General features: G+C 43.3%; 1 protein-coding gene across 1 annotated transcript in view; it reads right to left on the bottom strand.

Moving 5' to 3' along the window:
• FECH (ferrochelatase) overlaps positions 1–22908 on the bottom strand; it is a 46519-nt gene extending 23611 nt beyond the window's left edge. The window contains exons 1-5 of the mRNA XM_070736407.1: positions 22661–22908; positions 21086–21191; positions 17147–17266; positions 15581–15729; positions 1324–1458 (exon numbers count right to left, since the gene is read on the bottom strand). Of these exons, the coding sequence (XP_070592508.1) occupies positions 1324–1458; positions 15581–15729; positions 17147–17266; positions 21086–21191; positions 22661–22703 (553 nt within the window). The 5' untranslated portion in view covers positions 22704–22908. The remainder of the gene's footprint in view (positions 1–1323; positions 1459–15580; positions 15730–17146; positions 17267–21085; positions 21192–22660) is intronic.
• Between the last annotated feature and the right edge of the window lie 1585 nt (positions 22909–24493).

Here is a 24493-nt window from a genome sequence, read left to right as displayed (position 1 = left end):
GGCTCACAACACGTAGAAACAAATCATAAGCAATCAGACAAATTTAAAATATTTAAATATTTAAAAACCCCATATGCTAACAGACACACACACAGACATACCATGCATAAATTAAACGTGCCCAGGGGGAGATGTTTCAGTTCCCCCATGCCTGACGGCATGTATGTATGTTTGGTTTTTATATTAATTGATTTTTAATCATCAATACCAAATTACTATTGTACACTGTTTTATTGTCGCTGTTAGCCGCCCCGAGTCTCTGGAGAGGGGCAGCATACAAATCCAATAAATAAATAACCAACTCTTTGAACTGTGACCGGAAACTGATCGGCAACCAATGCAAACTGCGGAGTGTTGGTGTGACATGGGCATATTTAGGAAAGCCCATGATAGCTGTCGCAGCTGCATTCTGCATGATCTGGAGTTTCCGAACACTTTTCAAAGGTAGCCCTATGTAGAGTCCATATTTAGAGCTGTTTATCACAAATCATTTTCTCCTTACGGTCCCTTGTTATCCTTTGGGTCCCTTTTTTGACATTTCATCCTTAATTGATATTTATCTTCTTGTTTTATCTTTTCTAAAAGTCCTTTGCCCTAATTCTTGCATTTGTAATAAGCATGTTTGTCTAAAAGATTTCCTGGCCGAAACTGGCATAACTTTTCACTCTCAGAGTTACCAGGACAGGCCTGTTATTGAAAACAAGAGTTTCTATTGCCAAGATATGCCACAGAATTCTCTTAATTGACATATAGGTCCCTAATTTTTCTTACAACTAATCTATCATCCCAAAAGAGTGGGCCTTCTCCGGGTCCCGTCAACTAAACAATGTCGGTTGGCGGGCCCCAGGGGAAGAGCCTTCTCTGTGGCGGCCCCGACTCTCTGGAACCAACTCCCCCCAGAGATTAGAACTGCTCCTACCCTCCTTGCCTTTCGTAAGCTCCTTAAAACCCACCTTTGTCGTCAGGCATGGGGGAACTGAGACATCTCCCCCGGGCATATACAATTTATGCATGGTATGTTTGTATGCATGTTTGCTTAGTAAATGGGGTTTTTTAAATATTTTAAACTATAATTTAGATTTGTCATGAATTGTTTTATTTTGTTGTGAGCCGCCCCGAGTCTGCGGAGAGGGGCGGCATACAAATCTAAATAATAAATAAATAAATAATAAAAGCAGACAAGCAAGCTGGATCCATTCCTGCCCTCTCTCTGGAGACATAGTCTTCTCTTTGGCTTAAGTTCTTAAGTTGCCCATCCCTGCCTTTTGACCGATCCTTCCTTTTGGAACTTAACACATTACCTTATTGTGCAAGGGAACTCACCTGTAGTGGAGCAGCTATACTGTGGATACTGCGTGAAAGCAATGGCTCTCTCGATACCATCTCTTTCCATCTCTTCGATGGCTTCTTCCGTCAGAGGATGGACGTAGCGAAAGCCAATGTAATACTTGTGTGGAGCTGGAAGCAAAGGAGAATGGGTGGCTCCCAACCAGTCTATGGAACAAAGCTTTTTCTTGGAGGTACAGTGATACCTCGTCTTACAAACGCCTCGTCATGCAAACTTTTCGAGATACAAACCCAGGGTTTAAGATTTTTTTGCCTCTTCTTACAAACTATTTTCACCTTACAAACCCACTGCCGCTGCTGGGATGCCCCGCCTCCGGACTTCCATTGCCAGCGAAGCGCCCGGTTTTGCGCTGCTGGGATTCCCCTGAGGCTCCTGTCCATGGGAAACACAGAGATCCGGAGGTGAGATTTCGAGGACTTTGGTGTTTTTGTGATGCTGCGGTTTCACTGATGCTCCCTTCACTGGGAAACCCCATCTCCGGACTTCCGTTGCCAGCGAAGCGCTAGTTTTTGCAATGCTGGGATTCCCCTGCTGGGATTCCCCTACAGCATCGCAAAAACACAGAAGTCCGGAGGTGGGGTTTCCCATGGAGGGGAGCCTCAGGGGAATCCCAGCAGTGCAAAAACAGGCGCTTCAGCTGGCAAAAGGGGTGAATTTTTGGCTTGCACGCATTAATCGCTTTTCCATTGATTCCTATGGGAATCATTGTTTCGTCTTACAAACTTTTCACCTTAAGAACCTCGTCCCGGAACCAATTAAGTTTGTAAGACAAGGTATTACTGAATATCGACTAAGGCAATATTCCTCAATCTACACCAGTCTTTCCTCAATCTTGGCAACTTTGTGGACTTCAGAACTGAAGAAGCTTCTTAGATGAGAAGCAAAATGTTTTCAAGGAAAAAAACTATCAAGTAAGTCTGTTGTGGTTAGCTCTGGCCCAGCTCCTGCCCCAAGGACTGTGGATGTGGGGGAGACATCCACATGCTGCAGGCCTGTTTTGCCCCCCTGGTGGAATCTGATGATGAAGGCTCCTCTGACCAAGAAGACATGAGTGACAGGGAGGAGGAGAGTGGGGCAGACAGCTCAGAAGGAGATCAATTATCTAGCTCCTCCTTGGATTCAGAACAAGAGTTAATGATACAGCCATGCATGCGGAGAGCGATGCATAGGCAGCAACAACTGAGAGATTATTATCAAAGAAAATGAGGCCACCCGTGGTTGTGTGGGGCTGTGGTGATTAGTGAGGCTGCTATAAATAGCAGCCTGTGGGTTTGGCCATTGTGGAGGATTATCTGATCGTTGTGTTTCATGACTGCTTTACTGACTTTGACCTTTTGTGTGCTGGTTTTTCCCCGCTTTGAAACTAAACCAGAGCAAAGTGTGTTTCACTTTGTGAAAGAAGGACTGTGAATTGCCTCACAGCTGCAAGCTAAGTATCACAGAACTGATAAGGGACGTGTACAAATTACCAGTTTGTTTGGGGACGAGTGCTCTTTGCTATACCAAAAGGGGGCTTAGGTTAAGTGAATTTTCCTTATAAAGAACATTGTTTTGAATTTTCAAACGTGTGTGTGTCTGAAGTTTGTACCTGTGAATTTTTGAGAGGAGTCTACCAGAGAGACCGACAGAACAAAGTCCAAGACATTGCCCTATGTCAAAACTTTCACCAGACCAATCCTTGAATAAAGCTCATCAGTCTGGAACCCACACCGCATTTCAGACATAAACACTCTAGAAAATGTCCAGAGATAATTTACTAGAACAGCTCTTCACTCCTCCACTCGCAACCAAATACCCTACAAAACTAGGCTAACAACCCTTGGCTTAGAAAGCTTAGAACTACATCGCCTTAAACACGATCTAAGCATAGCCCATAAAATCATAGGCTACAACGTTCTCCTAGTCAACGACTACTTCAGCCTCAACCACAATAACACAAGAGCACACAACAGAAACAAACTTAAAGTAAACCACTCCAAACACAACTGCACGAAATACGACTTCTGTAACCGAGTAGTTGATGCATGGGATTCATTACCAGACTCTGTAGTATCATCTCCTAATCCCCAAAACTTTACCCTTAGATTATCCACTATTGACCTCTCCCAATTCCTTAGAAGTCAATAAGGGGCTTGCATAAGTGCACCAGCGTGCCTTCCGTCCCCTATCCTTACTGTTTCTTTATTTTTACTTGTTGCATGTATTTCAATATTTAAACATTTACTCATACCATGCATTTTAATATTATTGACAAAATAAATAAATAAAATAAATGTCAGCTCCAGCACAGCTGATTTTCAGCCTTGGGAAAGGCCGTTTCGCCCTCCAGAAGCTTCAAGGAAGCTTCCTTGAAATCCCAGAGTGCAAAAAAATGGCCAAACTTCTCGTTTGCCCATTGTGCTGTTTTTCGCACTCCGGGGCTTCAGGAAGCTCCAGAGTGCAAAAAACAGCAGAATGTGTAAACCAGAAGTCCATTTTTCCGAACATCGTTTACCCATTTGGCCGTTTTTCCCCCGCCTGTTCTGCCGGCGTGTCCCAACCGCCCGTAATTACAGGGTAATTAGTCTAGAAAGACGCACACCACACGATAGCAGGAAAACCAAAAGTCTTTATCATAGAAACATAGAAACATAGAAGACTGATGGCAGAAAAAGACCTCATGGTCCATCTAGTCAGCCCTTATACTATTTCCTGTATTTTATCTTACAATGGATATATGTTTATCCCAGGCATGTTTAAATTTGGTTACTGTGGATTTACCAACCACGTCTGCTGGAAGTTTGTTCCAAGGATCTACTACTCTTTCAGTAAAATAATATTTTCTCATGTTGCCTTTGATCTTTCCCCCAACTAACTTCAGATTGTGTCCCCTTGTTCTTGTGTTCACTTTCCTATTAAAAACACTTCCCTCCTGAACCTTATTTAACTGTTTAACATATTTAAATGTTTCGATCATGTCCCCCCTTTTCCTTCTGTCCTCCAGACTATACAGATTAAGTTCATGAAGTCTTTTCTGATACGTTTTATGCTTAAGACCTTCCACCATTCTTGTAGCCCGTCTTTGGACCCGTTCAATTTTGTCAATATCTTTTTGTAGGTGAGGTCTCCAGAACTGAACACATTACTCCAAATGTGGTCTCACCAGCGCTCTATATTAGGGGATCACAATCTCCCTCTTCCTGCTTGTTATACCTCTAGCTATGCAGCCAAGCATCCTACTTGCTTTTCCTACTGCCTGACCACACTGCTCACCCATTTTGAGACTGTCAGAAATCACTACCCCTAAATCCTTCTCTTCTGAAGTTTTTGCTCACACAGAACTGCCAATGCAATACTCAGATTGAGGATTCCTTTTCCCCAAGTGCATTATTTTACATTTGGAAACATTAATCAAAAGAAAAGCAGAAAAAACTCCCTTTTTAAATGTCAAAGGGATTTTCTGGTACACACAAAGCACAGGTTAAATGCAATCCAATTTCTCACCCAGTAACTGGGAAATTGAGTCCAATTCTAAAGTTCAGAAAGTCCACACACAGTCTTGAACAGGGAAACAACAAAAACCACGATCTTGACGAAAGTATGAATCAGATAAACTGCCACGAGGCTAAACCAGCATGCTGCTCTTTTATCTGTAGCACCAATTACAGCAGCCCCACCTAACCACAGGTGGCCTCACTTATCTCCTGTAATAATCCTTCAATTGTTCTCTCCTATGCATCACTCTACGCATGCGTGGATCTGTCATAAGTTCTTGTTCAGAATCCAGGGATGATAAGGATGATTGATCTCCTCCTGGGCTGTCTGCCAAACTCCCCCCTTCCCTGCTACTCACACTTCCTTCGTCAGAGGAGCCTTCGTCGGGAGATTCTATCGGGAGCAAAACAGACCAGTGGCATGTGGGTGTTTCCCCCACATCCACCTCCACATTCCTTGGGGCAGGAGCTGGGCCAGAGCCAACCACAACATCGCCCCAAGCTTCAGTGAGGCCTGTGCGCATATATGTGGATGGGGTGGCTTGTGCGTATGCGCAGGGTTGGGTGTGTGCGCATACATGGAGGGAGAGAAGGGATGTGAGCATGTGCAAATAAGCTAGCACACCCACACTTCCCCTTTCAGCCAAAAACTGCTTTAGCATCAGCCCTTTTCAAAACAGATTTTTTTTTGTTTGTTTCTTCCTATGAAGTAGAGCTGGCAGAAAATAGATCCAGCATTAACAACTACAAGGATTTGCTAGACAGCTTCTCAACTCCTGCTGTCAATATTGAGGTTGATAAAGCTGTTTGATCTGGTTTAAGGTAATTTATGGGATAAAGAACTACCCAAGCTTTCTCTTCTGCAAGGAAATAGTATAAAGGCAGCCTAGATGGACCATGAGGTCTTTTTCTGCTGTCAATCTTCTGTGTTTCTGTGTTTCTGAAATAGTCTTGGAGTCAGGGTTCCAAGTAGCATCCAAAATTAAATCAGACTCAGAGTCAAAGTATTCCTCAAAGTCCCAATTTATTATTAGAGCCATGGATGAAACCCAAATCTGAATCCCTTGGAGTTTCACCACCCAGTTGAAAGTTCAAGTCCTTGCACCCGCACCCACAAATCCATCACATTGTCCAATCTTCATCTGTCATGTCGGCAGGATCCACTAATCTCCTTCCGTGCAGGTGCAGAGATGCAGATACAAAGGATGACCTTGGCTTTCTAGAAAGAACTTGTTAGGGCTACCTACTAACAACCTCATACAATCCCCCCTCCCATTTTCCCACAGTAGAAAATGCATAGTAGAACAGTATAAATGAGCCGAGGTGGCGCAATGGGTAGAGTGCAGTACTGCAGGCCACTAAAGCTGACTGCTAGATCTGCGGGTCAGCAGTTGAAATCTAATCACTGGCTCAAGATTGACTCAGCCTTCCATCCTTCCGAGGTGGGTAAAATGAGGAGCCGGATTGTGGGGACAATATGATGGCTCTGTTTTTAAAAAGTGCTATGACTAACATGTTGTAAGCCGCCCTGAGTCTGACATTGGCGGTTGTGACACATATTTTGAGCAACAGGGAACTGCAGCAAAGAGATGAAAGAGCCACATGAAGCTCCAGAGCCGCAGGTTGCCGACTCCTGCTCTAGAAGCCAGGAAGTCAATTACTGGAGGTGATAAAAACTCTAATTCTAGAAGAGAAAGTGTGCAGCTCATTTTCTACAGGCAGAAGAGATAAGAAATCGACATTGGAGACAGTCTAATCAGAATTCAACCTTTCAGCGCTCAGCTCTCCTACTGAAATCAATGGACTTCAACTGCTATGAGTCACTGCTGACTTCAGGTGGCTGTCTGGACTAATAACTTTAGTTTTGTTGTCAAGGGTTCCCCCCCCCAGAAGTAGTTTGTCACTGCCTGCTTCCTAGGTCTAAGAGTGAGTGACCAGTGAGTGACCAGCAAAGACCAGCTGTTTTTGTCCCTAAGGCAGGACTAGAACTCATGGTATCCCAGTTTCTAGTCTGATGCCTTGATCACTAAATCAAATTCATCCATCCATGTAAACCTTTACCTGGGACTGGATGGGAAATTACCAAGAAATCCTAGGTCAATGATGATGATGATGATGATGATGATGATGATAATAATAATAATAATAATAATAATAATAATAATAATAATAATAAATAGTAATAAATTAGATTTGTATGCCTCCCCTCTCCAAAGACTCGGGGCGGATGATGGCGAAACCTTTTTTAGTCCGCATGCCAAAAGGGTGTGTGTGTGCGCGCTAGCACGTGCAAACGTGGTCACACCCACTCATTACCCCCTTACGCATGTGCACACCCAACCCCAATTCCCCCGGTGCATGCATGCAGACCTCACTGAAGGCTGGGACGGTGAAAAAATGGCCAAACAGGTAAACGTATCTACAATACTTCGTGGCCTGCATTGGCTGCCAATCAGTTTCCGGTCACAATTCAAAGTGTTGGTCATGACCTTTAAAGCCCTACATGGCATTGGACCACAGTACCTCCGGAACTGCCTGCTACCGCACGAATCCCAGGGGACGATATGGTCCCACAGAGTTGGCCTTCTCCGGATACCGTCGACCAAACAATGTCATCTGGCAGGACCCAGGGGAAGAGCCTTCTCTGTGGCGGCCCCGGCCCTCTGGAACCAACTCCCCCCGGAGAATAGAACTGCCCCCACCCTCCTTGTCTTTCGTAAACTACTCAAGACTCACTTATACCGCCAGGCATGGGGGATTTGAGACATCTTTCACCCAGGCTCATTATAATTTATGTTTGGTATGTATGTGCTGTTTGGTTTTTAATTATGATAGGGTTTTTAGTTTTTTAATATTAGATTTGTGCCATTATAATATTGTTTTTATCGTTGTTGTGAGCCGCCCCGAGTCTTCGGAGAGGGGCGGCATACAAATCTAATAAATTATTATTGTTGTTGTTGTTGTTGTTGTTGTTATTATTATTATTATTAAACAATAAGTTTGGAAAAACAGACTTCTGGTTTTCCTGTTGAGCTTTTTTTTGCACTCTGGAGCCTCCAAGGAAATTTCCTGAAGCCCCGGGGTCAAAAAACAGCACAAAGGGGAAACTGGGAGTCTGTTTACTGAACTTCCGGTTTGCCCGTTGGGCTGTCTTTTACACTCCGGAGTGCAAAAAAATCACAGTTTGCTCGTTGGGCGGTTTTTTGCACTCCAGAGCTTCAAGTGAAGGTTTCCTCAAGTCTCCAGAGGGCAAAAGGGCCTTCCCAAGGTCGAAAATCAGCTGGCTACTACGTGCATGCGCCCTGGAGCTGACATAAAGCAATGCCTTGCGTGCCTTCCGGTATGCCTCCATGTCCCACCTATGGCACGCATACCACAGGTTCGCCATCCCAGTCCCAGATCATGGGCTAAACTGGGATTTTTTAAAAAAGAAAAATTATAAAATCAATGCAAACCACCTCCAAATAGTTTCCTAGAAAACTACAAGGAAGTGTCTCTATAGTCACCAGCAGTTAAAGCGGTATGGAAAGCAAGTAGAATGCTTGGCTGCATAGCTAGAGGTATAACAAGCAGGAAGAGGGAGATTGTGATCCTGCTGTACAGAGCGCTGGCGAGACCACATTTGGAATACTGTGTTCAGTTCTGGAGACCTCACCTACAAAAAGATATTGACAAAATTGAACGGGTCCAAAGACGGGCTACAAGAATGGTGGAAGGTCTTAAGCATAAAACCTATCAGGAAAAACTTAATGAACTCAATCTGTAGAATCTGGAGGACAGAAGGGAAAGGGGGACATGATCGAAACATTTAAATATGTTAAAAGGTTAAATAAGGTTCAGGAGGGAACTGTTTTTAATAGGAAAGTGAACACAGGAACAAGGGGGCACAATCTGAGGTTAGTTGGGGGAAAGATCAGAAGCAACGTGAAAAAATACTACTTTACTGAAAAAGTAGTAGATGCTTGGAACAAACGTCCAGCAGACATGGTTGGTAACTGAATTTAAACATGCCTGGGATAAACATATATCCATCCTAAGATAAAATACAAGAAATAGTATAAGGGCAGACCAGATGGACCGTGAGGTCTTTTTCTGCCATCAATCTTCTATGTTTGTAACTTGATTATTTACTTTTTTAAAAATCCTTGGTACCCACTGCTACACAAAACTTTAAATCTTCCATTCCAACCTTTTCCTCCACAAGGAAAAATGGTGGAATGATGCATTTCTCTTTGGAAGAACTACACAAGCATTTTGCCCAGGTGAAAAATATAATATTGCAAAAGCTTCTAGCAATAATAAAATCTCACTTCTTTTAAAACAAAAACAGTTCAACCAAGAACATTATACAGGTAGTCCCTGGGTTACCTCGTCCCCAACTTAAATTGTTTCGTCGTTACGACGACCCGGGGACAGCAGCAGAGCTCCCTCGAAGCAGCCGCCGCCACCACCTCCGTTCGGGCGAGGGGATGTCCACGTTGGATGGCGGCGGCGGCAGCTTCGGCACCCCGCGGAGACCCTCTGCCCGAATGGAGGTGGCAGCGACTTCAAAGGACCAGCAACCGGTCCTTCTCGGTGCTGCATTGCTGCAGCCTCCGAGGCCACCCACCGCAGAGATCCCCTCGCCTGAACGGAGGCGGCAGCGGTGGCCTCGGAGGCTGCAGCAACGCAGCGCTGAGAAGCACCGGCTGTTGGTCCCTTGAAGTCGCCACCATCTCCATTCGTGTTAATCGGAATACTGTACAGTATTCCGACTTACATGAAAATTCGGCTCATGACGCTCCGTAGGAACGGATCGACGTCGTAAGTCGGGGACTACCTGTAATCCCTGCCTTGATCTAAGCCAGTGATGGTGAACCTATGGCACGGGTGCCACAGGTGGCATGTGGAGGCATATCTGCTGGCACATGAGCTGTTGCCCCAGCTCAGCTCCAACGTGCATGTCTGTGCCAGCCAGCTGATTTGTGGCTCGCACAGAGGCTCCGGAAGGATGTTTTTGGCTCCCAGAGATCCTCCAGGGGAATGGGAGAGGGCATTTTTACCCTCCCCCAGCTCTAGGGAAGCCATTGGAGCTTCCGGAGGGTAAAACATGAGTCTACTAGGTCCACCAGAAGTTGGGAAACAGGCTGTTTCCAGCCTACAGAAGGCCTCTGGGAGGCGGGATGCCCTTCCCAGGCATTGAATTATAGGTGTGGGCATTTGTGCGTGCACAATAGTGCGCACTCATGCTCTTTCGGTACCCAAGGGAAAAAAGGTTTGCCAACCCTGATCTAAGCAGTGCTTCTCCTCATTGTCCTGGAAATTTCTCCTGCAAAGACATTGGCATGCTTGTCATCGTGTAGAATTTAGAAAACAAAATTCCTAATCAGAATCCACCTTAAGATGCAAGAGGCGTTCAAACAGATAAAGTCAGGGCGGCTTTCAGTTAGGAAGCCACACTCTGAAGTAAGGAGGAGTAAGCAGGTCTGACAAGCACAGATAATACTTCCTAAACCATTAACTTGCTGCTCCGAAGTCCCAACCCTTTAACTGCCTAATTTCAGGTTCGACTACTGCAATGCTCTCTACATGGGCTACCTTTGAAGAGTGTTTGGAAACTACAAATGGTGCAGAACGTAGCCGCGTGAGTGGTTATGGGCATACCCAGGCATGTCATGTATCTCCAACACTCCACGGTCTGTACTGGCTGCAAATTGGTTTCCGGACTCAATTCAAAGTATTTTATCTTAGGATGGATCTATGTTTATCCCAGCATGTTTAAATTCAGTTACTGTGGATTTACCAACCACGTCTGCTGGAAGTTTGTTCCAACGATCTACTATTCTTTCAGTAAAATAATATTTTCTCATGTTGCTTTTGATCTTTCCCCAACTAAAGTATTGGTTATGACCTACAAAGCCCTATATGGCATTGGACTAGGTTACTTTGGGGACCGCCTCCTGCTGCATCAATCCCAGCGACCGGTTAGGTCCCACAGAGCCGGCCTTCTCCAGGTCCTGTCAACTAGACAATGTCGTTTGGCAGGACATGGGGAAGAGCCTTCTCTGTGGGGGCCTCGGCCCTTTGGAATCAGCTCCCCCCGGAGATTCGTTCTGCCCCCACCCTCCTCGCCTTTCGTAAGAGTCTTAAGACTCATTTATGTCACCAGGCTTGGGCCAATTAGACCTTAGTCCCTGGGCAATGAATGACTGTATGGTTGCTGTATGAATGGGGTGATTGATTTTAATATAACTAGGGATTTTAGATAGTTATGTAATTTTAATTTAATGGGATTTAATCTTATTGTAACTTACTGTTTTTTATATGTTGTAAGTGACCCCGAGTCTTCGGAGAGGGCAGCATAAAAAGCCAATCAATCAATCAATCAATCAATAAATAAATAAATAAATAAATTTGATAGAGGGACTTTGCAGCTTAAACTTTCTCAGCCATGGGAACTTCCTCCATCCAATAGCATTGAGCAGATGGATTACACCACAACGCACAGTCTTAATGTCCAAATTGTAATTTCCAAAACTGGGTACTTGCATAGGCTTCTTGTACAGAGTGACTTGGAGCGGTTTCTTCTTATCAACTCGTCCATATTCAAGGGAGGAACTAACCAGCTGTTGGGTGTAGCCAATGGCAGTCTCTTTGTTTAACTTTACAGGGTGTGTATATGTTTGTGTGCATAAGCCACAGCCAAATGGAAAAGTTGTTAATCACACAGAGGCATATGCAGACATCAAGATTCCTAGTGAGAACCACCTCACATTTTAAGAAGAGATGTCTTAAACCTGGGTGGGTTTTTTTTCATAAAACATTCTGAGGGAAATAGTTCAGATATTTTTCTTAATCATATTTTCCTAGTGAAAGCTGTCCTTTCTGCCAGATCTCTCAAGATAACGATTCTTTAAGAACATAAGAACATAAGAAGAGCCATGCTGAATCAGGCCAAAGCCCATCGAGTCCAGCATTCTGTGTCACACAGTGGCCCACCAATTGTCCATGAGGATCTTGAGCAGAAAGAGAAGGCAAAACCCTCCCTTTCCCCTGACCCCCAACAAATGGTACTCAAGGGAATCCTGCCTGCCTCAACCAACATAGAGGCGGCACATGGACATCTGTTTCAATGACCACCGATACACTTGGCATCCATGAATCTGCCCAATCCTGCCTTGAAGTTATCCAGACTGACAGCTGTCACGACCTCTTCTGGAAGTGAATTCCATAAACCAATGACCCTCTGGGTGAAGAATTATTTCTCTTTATTTAGAAACATCGAAACATAGAAGTCTGACGGCAGAAAAAGACCTCATGGTCCATCTAATCTGCCCTTATACTATTTTCTGTATTTTATCTTAGGATGGATATATGTTCATCCCAGACATGTTTAAATTCAGTTACTGTGGATTTATCTACCACGTCTGCTGGAAGTTTGTTCCAAGGATCTACTACTCTTTCAGTAAAATAATATTTTCTCATGTTGCTTTTGATCTTTCCCCCAACTAACTTCAGATTGTGTCCCCTTGTTCTTGTGTTCACTTTCCTATTAAAAACACTTCCCTCCTGGACCTTATTTAACCCTTTAATATATTTAAATGTTTCGATCATGTCCCCCCTTTTCCTTCTGTCCTCCAGACTATACAGATTGAGTTCATTAAGTCTTTTCTGATACGTTTTATGCTTAAGACCTTCCACCATTCTTGTAGCCCGTCTTTGGACCCGTTCAATTTTGTCAATATCTTTTTGTAGGTGAGGTCTTCATTTGACCTCGCTTTCTTACCTATGAGTTTTAGGGAGGGCCCCCTCGTCCTTGTATTGTGGGATAGAGAAAAGAATTTTTCTCTATCCACATTTTCTATCCCATACATGATTTTATACACTTCGATCAATTCACCCCTTAAACGCCGTCTTTCAGGGCTGAAGAGACCAAGGCTTTGCAACCTGGTTTCATAAGGGAGGTGCTCCATTTCCTGGATCGTACTTGTTGCCCTGTTTTGCACCTTCACTTGGGAGAATCCTGGTTGTATAAAGTAATCACTAGATCACTGGCAGAGTTCTCACTGGCACAGATGAGAGGAAAGAAGAAAAAATTCTAACGGCTGATCTCTTTACAAACAGCTGAAAACCTTGTTCGTTTTTCCTTCTGGAAAAGTTAAACATTTTATTTTCCTGTCCACCTTGTTGGTTGAATTATTCTGAGGGATCACATAACTCTAAGAACATGCAATGATTACTACATATTTTTTATGAAGGATGCTGAGCAGGGAAGACGAGGGATGGTCTTCGGAGAGGGGCGGCATACAAATCGAATAAATAATAATAAAAATAATAAAAATAATACTGCAAATCATTTGACATTAAATCTAAGTTGAGCAAGACACTTTAGTGTCTTAGCAAACAGCTGTGGCTGCTGGAAAACTAAAGTAGGAGTTTGTCAGGCATTATTATTATTATTATTATTATTATTATTATTATTATTATTATTATTTATTAGATTTGTATGCTGCCCCTCTCCGGAGACTCCGTAGATAGGCATGCTTTTGCAGGGCACAGAATCAGGGGTGGGTTCCACTTATCTTTGCCACTGTTTCGCATCACAATATTTGCATGTGCACAGATTCCCTAGTGCAGAGATGGTGAACTTTTTTTTCCTTAGGTGCCAAAAGAGCGTGCACACATGCTATCGTGCATGCGTGAGTGCCCATACCCATAATTCAATGCCTGGGGAGGGCGAAAATAGCTTCCCCTGCCCCCCCGGAGGCTAAAAATGGCCTGTTTTCCAACTTCTGCGGAGAGGGGCGGCATACAAATCCAATCAATCAATCAATCAATCAATAAATAAATAAATAAATAAATAAATAACAATAATACAAATCCTAAATCCAATTAATATAAAACCCACTTATCAAATATAAAATCCCCATTATATTAAAAAATCAATCATTCCCACTCAACAACAACATACATATCGTTCGTCGGCCACAGGACTAGAATCTAATGGCCCCAAGTCTAGCGGCATAGATGAGTTTTTACACTCTTATGGAAGGCAAGGAGGGTGGGGGCAGTACGAATCTTTGGGGGGAACTGATTCCAGAGGGCTGGGGCCCCCACAGAGAAGACTCTTTCCCTAGGTCCCGCCAAGTGACATTGTCTAGTTTATGGGACCTGGAGAAGGCCGACTCTGTGGAACCTAATTGGTCACTGGGACTCATGTGGCAGATATAAATAGATGAGTAAGAGAGGGGGGGACGGGGGGAGAAATAGATAATAGATAGATAGATAGATAGGTAAGTGGATGGACAGATGGATTAGATATTAGATAGATAGGTAGATAGATAGATAGATAGATAGATAGATAGATAGATAGATAGATAGATAGATAGATAGATAGATAGAGATAGATAGAGATAGATAGATAGATAGATAGATAGATAGATAGATAGATAGATAGATAGATAGATACCCTGTTTCCCCGATAGTAAGACACCCCCGATTGTAAGACGTATCGGGGGTTTCAGGGGGGTCGGCTAATATAAGCCGTACCCCGAAAGTAAGACATATGTCTTACTTTCGGGGAAAGACAGGGGTATTGCCGGGGGGGAGCCCGATGACGTCGCTTCCAAGCTCCCCGCGCCTTCGCCTCGCCGCGGCGCCACCGCCTCTTCCCCGGCTTGGCAAAGCGAAGGACGGCGCTGGTCCGAAGCGAGCCGAGTGAAGGCGGCTTGCAGCGAAGGCGCTCGTCCCAGCAACCGAGTCCTGCCGAGGCTCGGCTGCAAGCGGCCAGCGAGGCCGACCAGCTCCGAGGCGAGCGGCCAGAGCTGCGCCCTCCTTCGCCCGCCTCCTTTCCGGCAGGCAGGTGGGGCTGCCCAACTGCGCAGAGCGGCTCCTCCCCTCCAGACACACGCTTCCCCGACACGCGTCTGTGGCTCCACGCGTGCACGCCGCTTGGAGCCCTGAAGTTGAACTTGGAAAAGGGCTCACGAGGCTCCTGTCTTGCGGCTGCCCTTCTGGACTCTGGGGAGATGCCTTCGGGAACGCGACCCTTTCAATTTTTTTCCAATGTAAGACATACCCCGAAAGTAAGACGTAGTGGGGCTTTTGGAGGTAAAAAGAAAGTAAGACACTGTCTTACTTTCGGGGAAACACGGTAGATAGATAGATAGATAGATAGATAGATAGATAGATAGATAGATAGATAGATAGATAGATAGATAGATAGATAGATAATAGACAGACAGACAGACAGACAGACAGACAGACAATAAAGAGAAAGGCAGGCAGGCAGATGGACAGAAAGACAGACAGGCAGACAGACAATTAATAAATGGATAATGGACAGGCAAGCAGCCAGACAGATGGATACACAGACGGGGATAGACAGAGACAGACAGACAAATGACAATAAAATAACCTTCACTGGAGCAAAAATAAAGCCACACTTGAGTTTGATTGTGTGGCTCTAACAAGATTGCTCGGGTTACATGAAGAAAATGTGAGAAAAGTGACTTGCTCTTCTAGGTAAGAGCTCCCACATGAGAAGATAAGAGATCTCCCAAATCCAATTTAACTGTAAATAAATCAATAAATAATTTCAAGGCTGGGGACTCAACCTTCCCATTCAACTCCAACCTAATTTAATTTTAAAAGCAACTCTGCATTATTACACTTCGCCGAAACCCGTCAGAAAGGGTTTCCAACTGCTATTCAGATTACTGAACATGTTTTCCCATTGCAGCAGCTTCAACAAGAAAATAAATTAAAAAAACCGAAATACCAGTATCTGGAGACATTTCATTCAGCAACTTCACCATGCCTTCTCCCTGGGTCTCGGTCCATTTCTTAATGGGTGATCCACCCCCGATCCGCCTGTACTGTTCTTGAATTTTTGGAGTACGTCGCTTTGCAATAAAAGGTCCCAATTTACTGAAATACATAAAATAGATAGTTAATAGAATAGAATAGCCTTCTCTGTGGCAGCCCCGGCCCTCTGGAATCAACTCCCCCCCCCCCCGGAGATTAGAACTGCCCCCACACTCCTTGTCTTTCGTAAATTATTCAAGACCCATCTATACCGCCAGGCATGGGGGAGTTGAGACACCTTTCCCCCAGGCTTTTATTATTATTATTATTATTATTATTATTATTATTTATTTATTTATTTATGTTTGGGTATGTATATGTTGTTTGCTTTTTTAAATATGATAGGGTTTTATGTGCTTTTTTAATATTAGATTTGTTTTCGCTGGAATATTGTTTGTATTATTGTTGTGAGCCGCCCCGAGTCTTCGGAGATGGGCGGCATACAAATCTAATAAATTGAATTGAATTGAATTGAATTATTGGCCACAAGGAATTTGTCTTTGGTGCATATGCTCAGTGTACATTAAAGAAAAAGATATATTTGTCAAGAATCATGAGATACGACACTTAATGATTGTCATGGGAGTCAAATAAGCAATCAATATTAATAAAAACCTTAAGAATACAAGCAACAAGTTACAGCCATACAGTCATAAGTGGGAGGAAATGGGTAATAGGAATGATGAGAAAAAACTAGTAGAAATAGTAAATAGTTCGACAGTGTGGAGGGAATTATTTGTTTAGCGGAGTGATGGCATTTGGTAAAAACTGTTTTTGTATCTAATTGTCTTGGTGTGCAGTGCTCTGTAGCGACGTTTTGAGCGTAGGAGTTGAAACAGTTTATCTCCAGGATAATAATAATAATAATAGTAATAATAATAATAATAATAATAATAATAATAATAATAATAGAGGAGAAGTAGCTAAAGAAATTAGTGAAATACAAAGATCTAAAAATCGAGCTGCAACGACTCTGGCATAAGCCAGTGAAAGTGGTCCCAGTGGTACTTGGCACGCTGGGCGCAGTGCCAAAGGATCTCAGCGGACATTTGAAAACCATCGGAATTGACAAAATCTCCATCCGTCAATTGCAAGAGGCCGCTTTACTGGGATCGACAAACATAATTCGCCGCTATATCGCGCAGTCCTAGGTGCTTGGGAAGCGCCCGACTGGTGATGAAATACAAAATCCAGCATAGTGATCCCGTTTGCTGTGTTGTACTGACATAATAATAATAATAATAATAATAATAATAATAATAATAATAATAATAGTAGTAGTAGTAGTAGTAGTAGTAGTAGTAGTAGTAGTAGTAATAATTTATTAGATTTGTATGCCGCCCCTCTCCGAAGACTCGGGGCGGCATACAGATGTGAGGGGTATTAAAAACAATAATCATATTTTTTACCCCTTGATGGGTTACCCCTTGATGAACTTTGAAGTTCATTCGGATAATCAGTAGCTGAAGGACTTTCTTACCTTTGCACCGGAAGTGTCATTAGATCTCTATCAAGAAAAAGTCTTTGCAGGAATTCATGGACATCTTCTAGGGTCTCTGGACCTCCCATGTTTAACATTAAGATCCCTGTTTTAGGTTTCCTGAGGAGAAAAAAAAAAGACAATAAAAGGCTTTTCACACACCATTTATAAATTTAAAATTATAATGTATAATTTATACATTACAAAATTGTCATTGATAATTAATTATAAAATTATCATTGATAAAGTCAGATTTTACTTTTGGTAACTGTAGAGCTGTATTTCTCAACCGTAAGCCACTTTAAGACACTTGGAATGGATTGCAAGTCCCAGAATTTCATAGCTGGCCACATTGTAAAGTCGTTGAAGTAGAAAAACTCTACTACTGTACAATTAGATTTCTATAATTTTAGGGCCACAATTTTGAAGTGGATTTCTAATTACCTCCTTGCAATTAAAGCCCTACATGGCATTGGACCAGAATACATCCGGAACCGCCTTCTACCGCACGAATCCCAGCGGCCGATAAGGTCCCACAGAGTTGGCCTTCTCCGGGGCCCCGTCGACCAAACAATGTTGTTTGGCGGGCCCCAGGGGAAGAGCCTTCTCTGTGGCGGCCCCGGCCCTCTGGAATCAACTCCCCCCAGAGATTAGAACGGCCCCCACCCTCCTTGTCTTTCGCAAATTACTCAAGACCCACCTTTATCGCCAGGCATGGGGGAATTGAGACATCCTCCCCCAAGCTTTTATATTTTATGTTTGGTATGTATGTGTTGTATGGTTTTAAATTGTTGGGGTTTTAGATATGTTTTATTTTAATATTAGATTTGTCTCACTGTTATATTGTTTTTGTATTACTGTTGTGAGCCGCCCCGAGTCTTCGGAGAGGGGCAGCATACAAATCTAATTAATAATAATAATAATAATAATAATAATGACTTTCCCCCTAATGGTCTTATTTACTTGTTTGTTTATTAAATTTAGATGCCACCCTCTCATTATCAAGCAAATCTGGGCAGCTTACATCATAAAAAAACAATATAAAACAACTGGAATATTAAAGGTATTAAAACATCAAGCATTACAAGTGAAAACATTAAAGGCCAAGAAGACCTGGCTTTGCCGGCAGGCCTATGGGCCACAAATTTACATCTTCAAGGGCCAATTGTATGAATGGTGTGTATGTTTATGAGTGTGACCACCATTTCTTATAATAAGTTTTTTTTAAGGGGTTTTAGTTTGTTAATGTTTTAGCCTTAGATAATGTTTGACTTCTTTTACTGTTTTGTATCTATTTATTGTATTCATACTGTTGTTGTAAGCCATCCTAAGTCCTTCGGAATTGGGCGGCATTGAAGTCGAATAAATGAATGAATGAATGAATGAATGAATGAATGAATGAATGAATGAATGAATGAATGAATGATCTTAGATAAATAAATAATAAAAGCCGACCACAATTTTTTTTGTGTGGTCAGCTAGTCAAAGTAGATTATGTCACCTAACTGGGTACACCTTTTATGGATAATCAAGTCTTGGCTTCTTTCCCTAAGTATCCCAGGATAATTTTGACATACTGCTGGGGTGAAGTGCTATGAATGGAGAAAGAGAAGATAGAACATAGACTCAGAGAGCTGGAAGGAACCTTAGAGGTCTTCTAGTCCAACCACCTGCCCACTCAGAAGACCTTATACCAGTGATGGTGAAACTTCTTTGGTTCCCGTGGATAAAAGTATCTGTTTTCAGAATGAAAATCTTTGGGGAAAGCAGGACTTGGCTCTTTAAGAGTGTTAATAGCTGCACATTCATAACCATTTTGTTGTCTTCATGCCATAAATGGGATTAAAATATTTGTTTTCTTTTTTCATTAACTTTTTGTGTTAAAGGTTTCTGACAATTTATTTCCTTTTTAAGAAAGAGAAATCCCAGTTTTACTACTACTCCTGGGAAAGTATAAATCCTTTGACCACTAACCTTACAGTATTTGTGTCTCACGGATTAAAAATACCATGAAAAGCTGATTCCGGGGAATAATTCTAAAAACAATAGAAACATAGAAGACTGACGGCAGAAAAAGACCTCATGATCCATCTAGTCTGCCCTTATACTATTTCCTGAATTTTTATCTTAGGAATAAATAAAAAGTAAATTCTTTTAAACGACCTCTGTTAAATAAATTTCTTCCAACCGCACTGTTCTCTTTTAGCACAAGCAGGCAAGTCTTCAAAATCTTCCTTTCTAAGTAAAAAGGAAATTGACACTAGCTTTATCCTGAGTGTGCTTCAAATCCCCAAGACCAAAAAAAACCCCAAAACAAAAACCCTGAGATATTCTTCTGCATCAAATCTCAAAGCAAATAGCAGGGTAACCCTACACTCAGAAGTTAATTCTTCTCATCTAAGTTCAACCGGAACTATTCTCAAATATACTCCCAGCAAGAGATTACAATAAAAAGCACATGGGGTACTTGATCTCCATGTGATTTTGGCAGATGTTTCGTTACCTAACTAGGTAACATCATCAGGACATGTGAAGGTAGAAACTACAAACACGTACCCCTCCACTTCACTAAACCACCTCACTAAGATACTGCATTTAAACAGGCAGGAAACCCTACTCTCACGGATAATGTTATCTAGTTGGATAATGAAATACAGTGATACCTTGTCTTACGAACTTAATTGGTTCCAGGAGGAGGTTCATAAGGTGAAAGGTTTGTAAGACGAAATAATGTTTCCCATAGGAAACAATGTAAAACCGATTAATGCGTGCAAGCCAAAAAAAAAAAAAATCACAAAAACAGCACTCCGCTGGGCACCACCGCCCGGCTATCACTTTCTGAAATAGCTGGGCACTTCTCGGTGTTCTCCCGAACCCGAAAAGTTCGGCAAAAGTTTGGGTTTGGGAGAACGCCAAGAAGCGCCGCCACCCAGCTGTCACCTTTGCAGAAGAGCCGCGGAGCTGTCGGCCGGTCGGGAGGCTCAAACGGAGGTGGGGAATCCCAATAGGGAATTCCAGGGGCGGAGCTTTGACGTCACAAAGACGTCCTTCCTGGAGTCCACGTTTTGGCTGGCCAGGAAGGACGTCTCCCGAACTCGAATGCCGAACCCGAACTTTTGCCGAACTTCCGGGTCCGGCATTCGAGAGAATGTTGAGAAGCCCCCCAGCGGTTTCAGAAGGTGACAGATGGGCGGCGGCGCTTCTCAGCGGCCTCCCGAACCAAACCCGAACCCGAACCTTTGCCAAACTTCCGGGTTTGGCGTTCGTGGCGGCGGGTTCATAAGGCGAAAAAAGTTCGTAAGAAGAGGCAAAAAAATTCCGAACCCCGGGTTCGTATCATGAGGGGTTCGTATCACGAGGTACTACTGTACTGTATCTACAAGTAAACAACCAGACTCGGAATACCACGAACTACACAGTTCTACCCTGATCTACAAGTACAGTAGTCCCGTAGTCCCTCACCTATCGCTGGTGTTACGCTCCAGACCTGGCCGCGATAGGTGAAATCCGCGATGGGGAATTTATCGACTGATAGTACTTATTTAAGTATTTATATTGTAATTGTTTGGTAAGTTTTCATTGTTTTAAGTGTTTATAAACCCTTCCCACACAGTATTTATTTTAGATACAGTATTTAAATACAGTATTTACAATTTTAGATTTTTTTTTTTTTTAAAAACCTGCCGATCGAGTTCGGCGGGCTGTTTAAATCTGACGATCGGCTTCCTCAGAAACCTGCGATGAAGTGAAGCCGCAGTAGGTGAAGCGCAGTATAGCGAGGGACTACTGTATTCTCTTCTATTGTATTCAGTTCTCTTCGGGTCCCCAAAGTCAAACACAACCCTGATACAGTCCTCAATGAAATTGAGTTTGACACCCCTGCCTTAACATGTTGGTTATATGCCTGCCTCTCCATTGAATTTCATCGGTGTGTCTTACCTCTTTTCCGGCTGAATCTGTGGCTTCGCTTTTTGTACAGCAGCTGTTGACTGCCATCTCCAATGCAACTGGACTCTCGTTTGATGCCAGCTATTCCTTTTTGCAACTTAACGGAAGACAAGAGACCAAACAAAGCCATTTACTTCCTAGAATTTGACTTCAGGTTTTGCAAATATTTTGATCATCTAAAGCAGTGGTGGCGAACCTTTTTTTTTTCTTTGGGTGCCGAAAGAGCGTGCACGAGAGCTATTGTGCATGCGTGAGTGCTGACATTCATAATTCAATGCCTGGGGAGGGCGAAAACAGCTCCCCCCCCCCCCGGAGGCTCTCTGGAAGCCAAAACACCCTCCCAAAGCTTCTGTGCAAGCCAAAAATCAGCTGGCTGGCACACACATGAGCTGAGCTAGGGCAACAGCTCACGTGCCAGCAGATATGGCTCTGCATGCCACTTGTGGCACCCGTGTCATAGGTTTGTCATCACTGATCTAAAATACAACCCGAGCCACAAGTTAAACCAGAGTGCTATTGACAGTGTTGCAGATTTTTTTTTCCTGAGTCCCTGCTTTCGAAGAGTTGCAGATGGAGCCATTGAATTGAACTGATGGTGAAATCAGTGCCTCTAATGTTTCTCCTTAAAACAGAATCATTTGTCCATGTCGTCACCTTAAACTTTACAATTCCATGACAATTTCTGGAGATGTCCTGGAATCTTACACCAAGGGGCATGCGTAAGTGCACCAACGTGCCTCCCATCCCATCCTTTATCACCATGTATATGAATACTACTATTTCTAATGTTCTTCCAATCTTTTATTCGTGTATATTTGCGTACTTGACAAAACAAATAAATAAAAAATAAATAAATAAGTGATGAGGCTGTGATCCTCCTGGGCAGGCCAAAAAAAAAAGTGGTTAATTTGGCACAATGAAAACAATGAGCCACCTTACAAAGTGGTGCAAACACAATTAGCATATCTAAGAACCCGTTTATTTTGGCACATAGGCATTGTTTAGCTAGCTATTATCTAACTGTCAACCAGAAATTGGAGAACGTAGAACTACAAACTGGCTGGAGAATTCTGGGAGTTGAAGTCCACAAGTCTTAAAGTTGCCAAGTTTGAGGACCCTTGAGGTATGTGAATATTATTACATCTTTACATACTTCCAATATGTACTTGACAAAACAAACAAAATAAGTAGTTGCATGAGGTATTCTGTTGCAAGTGGAGGGCTTTTCAGTTTATGTAACAGCGGCTCGGCTGGGTGCAAAATGCAAACACTCCCCCCAGCCACACGCCATAGCCTTTCCCCTACAGTAGATCGAACCCTCCAAAGCTATGCCCAAGCTCCCCCATAGCCCCTGCAAGAGGCAAGGCAAGCGCTCTACCATTCAACGAGGCTGGGGAGACAAATGCTCCTTGCATTCCGCCTTCCCAATCTTAAACTGGAGGATCCTGCAAGAAATGTCCCGTCCGTCCCCCCGTTCCCCCCCCTACCTACCAACCCCCCCACCTACCAACACCACCTTTTTAAATAATAAAAACAACGACAAGGCAATTGACATACAGTACTTACATGGATGCAAGCCTCGACTCGCAGCTCGGAAGGCAGCAGCCATGTTTGTATTAACTCAATAGATTCCCCCTCTTGTACGGCAACCGAAAAGGGACAATGTCGTCTTTCTAAACGGGAACCGGATTGTTCTGTTGTATCCTCTTCTTCGAAGTCTCTTTAGGCTCCGCCGGGCATGTTGAGTTCCCCTCGACTAACCAGCGGAGAGGGCGGAACCTTCAAGGCAGCCCCGCCCTCCCCCCTCCTCTCTCGGTGGGGTTGCCGGAAGACCAAAAAAAGAGGGCGGAGTCAGGAGCAAAGTGGTGGGTGAATCCATGAGCGGCCCGAGTGACTCAGCACTTCGGGTTCCTATGGGACTAGCTTGAGGACGGCTACGGCTGATCTGAGCATCTCAATAAGCGCGCGGGGGGGGGGGGGTCATAGGGGTTACAAAGTACTGTACTTTGGTATGAGGATGAGGGACCACTAGGAAATCCTTCGCTGAATTAGGTTGACGGAAAACACTCAGTAAAAAATCGAAATGGCCATTTTAAAGAGTGGCAAAGAAATACAGAAGTTTCGAAATTCTTTCTTTGGAATTCTTTATTGGCCAAGTGTGATTGGACCCACAAGGAATTTGTCTTTGGTGCTTATACTCTCAATGTATATAAAAGAAGAGAGACATTTGTCAAGAATCACGAGGTACAACACTTAAGGATTGTCATAGGGGTCACAAATGTTTCAAAAATCCTACTATGTAGCAGTGACTATAGATCCTTTTTCAGCTGGACAACTCTTCGTTGCAAAAGTTTTATTTTCCAGGAATCATTCATTACAAGTGGAGTCCCAAAGGTGTTTTTTCAAGAGACAACTGGACTTTCTTTGAAGACGTTTTGCTTCTCATCCAAGAAGCTTCTTTAGCTGAATAAGAGTTTGAAGAAGCTCAATAGAAGCTCAATTTTATTGTAAATCACTGTTGTAAGCCGCCCCGAGTCTTCGGAGAGGGGCGGCATAGAAATCAAATAAATAAATACGTACGTATGTACATACATACATACATACGTACGTACGTACATACGTACATAACAGTGACTGTGAGAAGGATCTTGGAGTCTTGATGGACAACCAATTAAATATGTGCCAGCAATATGCAGCTGCAGCCAGAAAAGCCAATGCAATCCTAAATTGCATTGAGGGATACAATTTAGGACTAGGGAGGTACTAATACCACTCTATAAAGCCTTAGTTAGACCACACCTAGAGTTCTGCATCCAGTTTTGGTCACACTACAAAAAAGACATTGAAATTCTAGAGCAGTGTTTTCCAACCTTGGCAAATTGAAGATATTTGGACTTCAACTCCCAGAATTCCTCAGCGAGCGAATGCAGGGAATTCTGGGAGTTGAAGTCCAAATATCTTCAATTTGCCAAGGTTGAGAAACACTGCTCGAGAGGAAGTGCAGAAGAGAGCAACCAGGATGATAAGGAGACTGGAAACTAAAACATATGAAGAGAGGTTGCATGAACAGAGGATGGCCAATCTAGAAAAGAGAAGGATCAGGGGGGACATGATAGCAATCTTCCAATACTTGAGGGGCTGCCACAGAGAGGAGGGGGTCAGGCTGTTTTCCAAAGCACCAGAAGGCCAGACAAGGAATAACGGATGGAAGGAGAGATTCCACCTGGAAATAAGGAGGAACTTTCTGATGATCAACCAGTGGAACAGCTTGCCTGCGGAGGTTGTGAGCACTCCAACACTTGAGACTTTCAAGGGGAGATTGGATTGCCATTTGTCCGAAATGGTATAGGGACTCCTGCCTTAGCAGGAGGTTAGACCTTCCAATTCTAATAAAATAAA

This window comes from Erythrolamprus reginae, chromosome 2, assembly GCF_031021105.1.
Source record: "Erythrolamprus reginae isolate rEryReg1 chromosome 2, rEryReg1.hap1, whole genome shotgun sequence".
NCBI classification, from domain to species: domain Eukaryota; kingdom Metazoa; phylum Chordata; class Lepidosauria; order Squamata; family Dipsadidae; genus Erythrolamprus; species Erythrolamprus reginae.
This window is presented reverse-complemented; position numbering and strand designations above follow the sequence as displayed.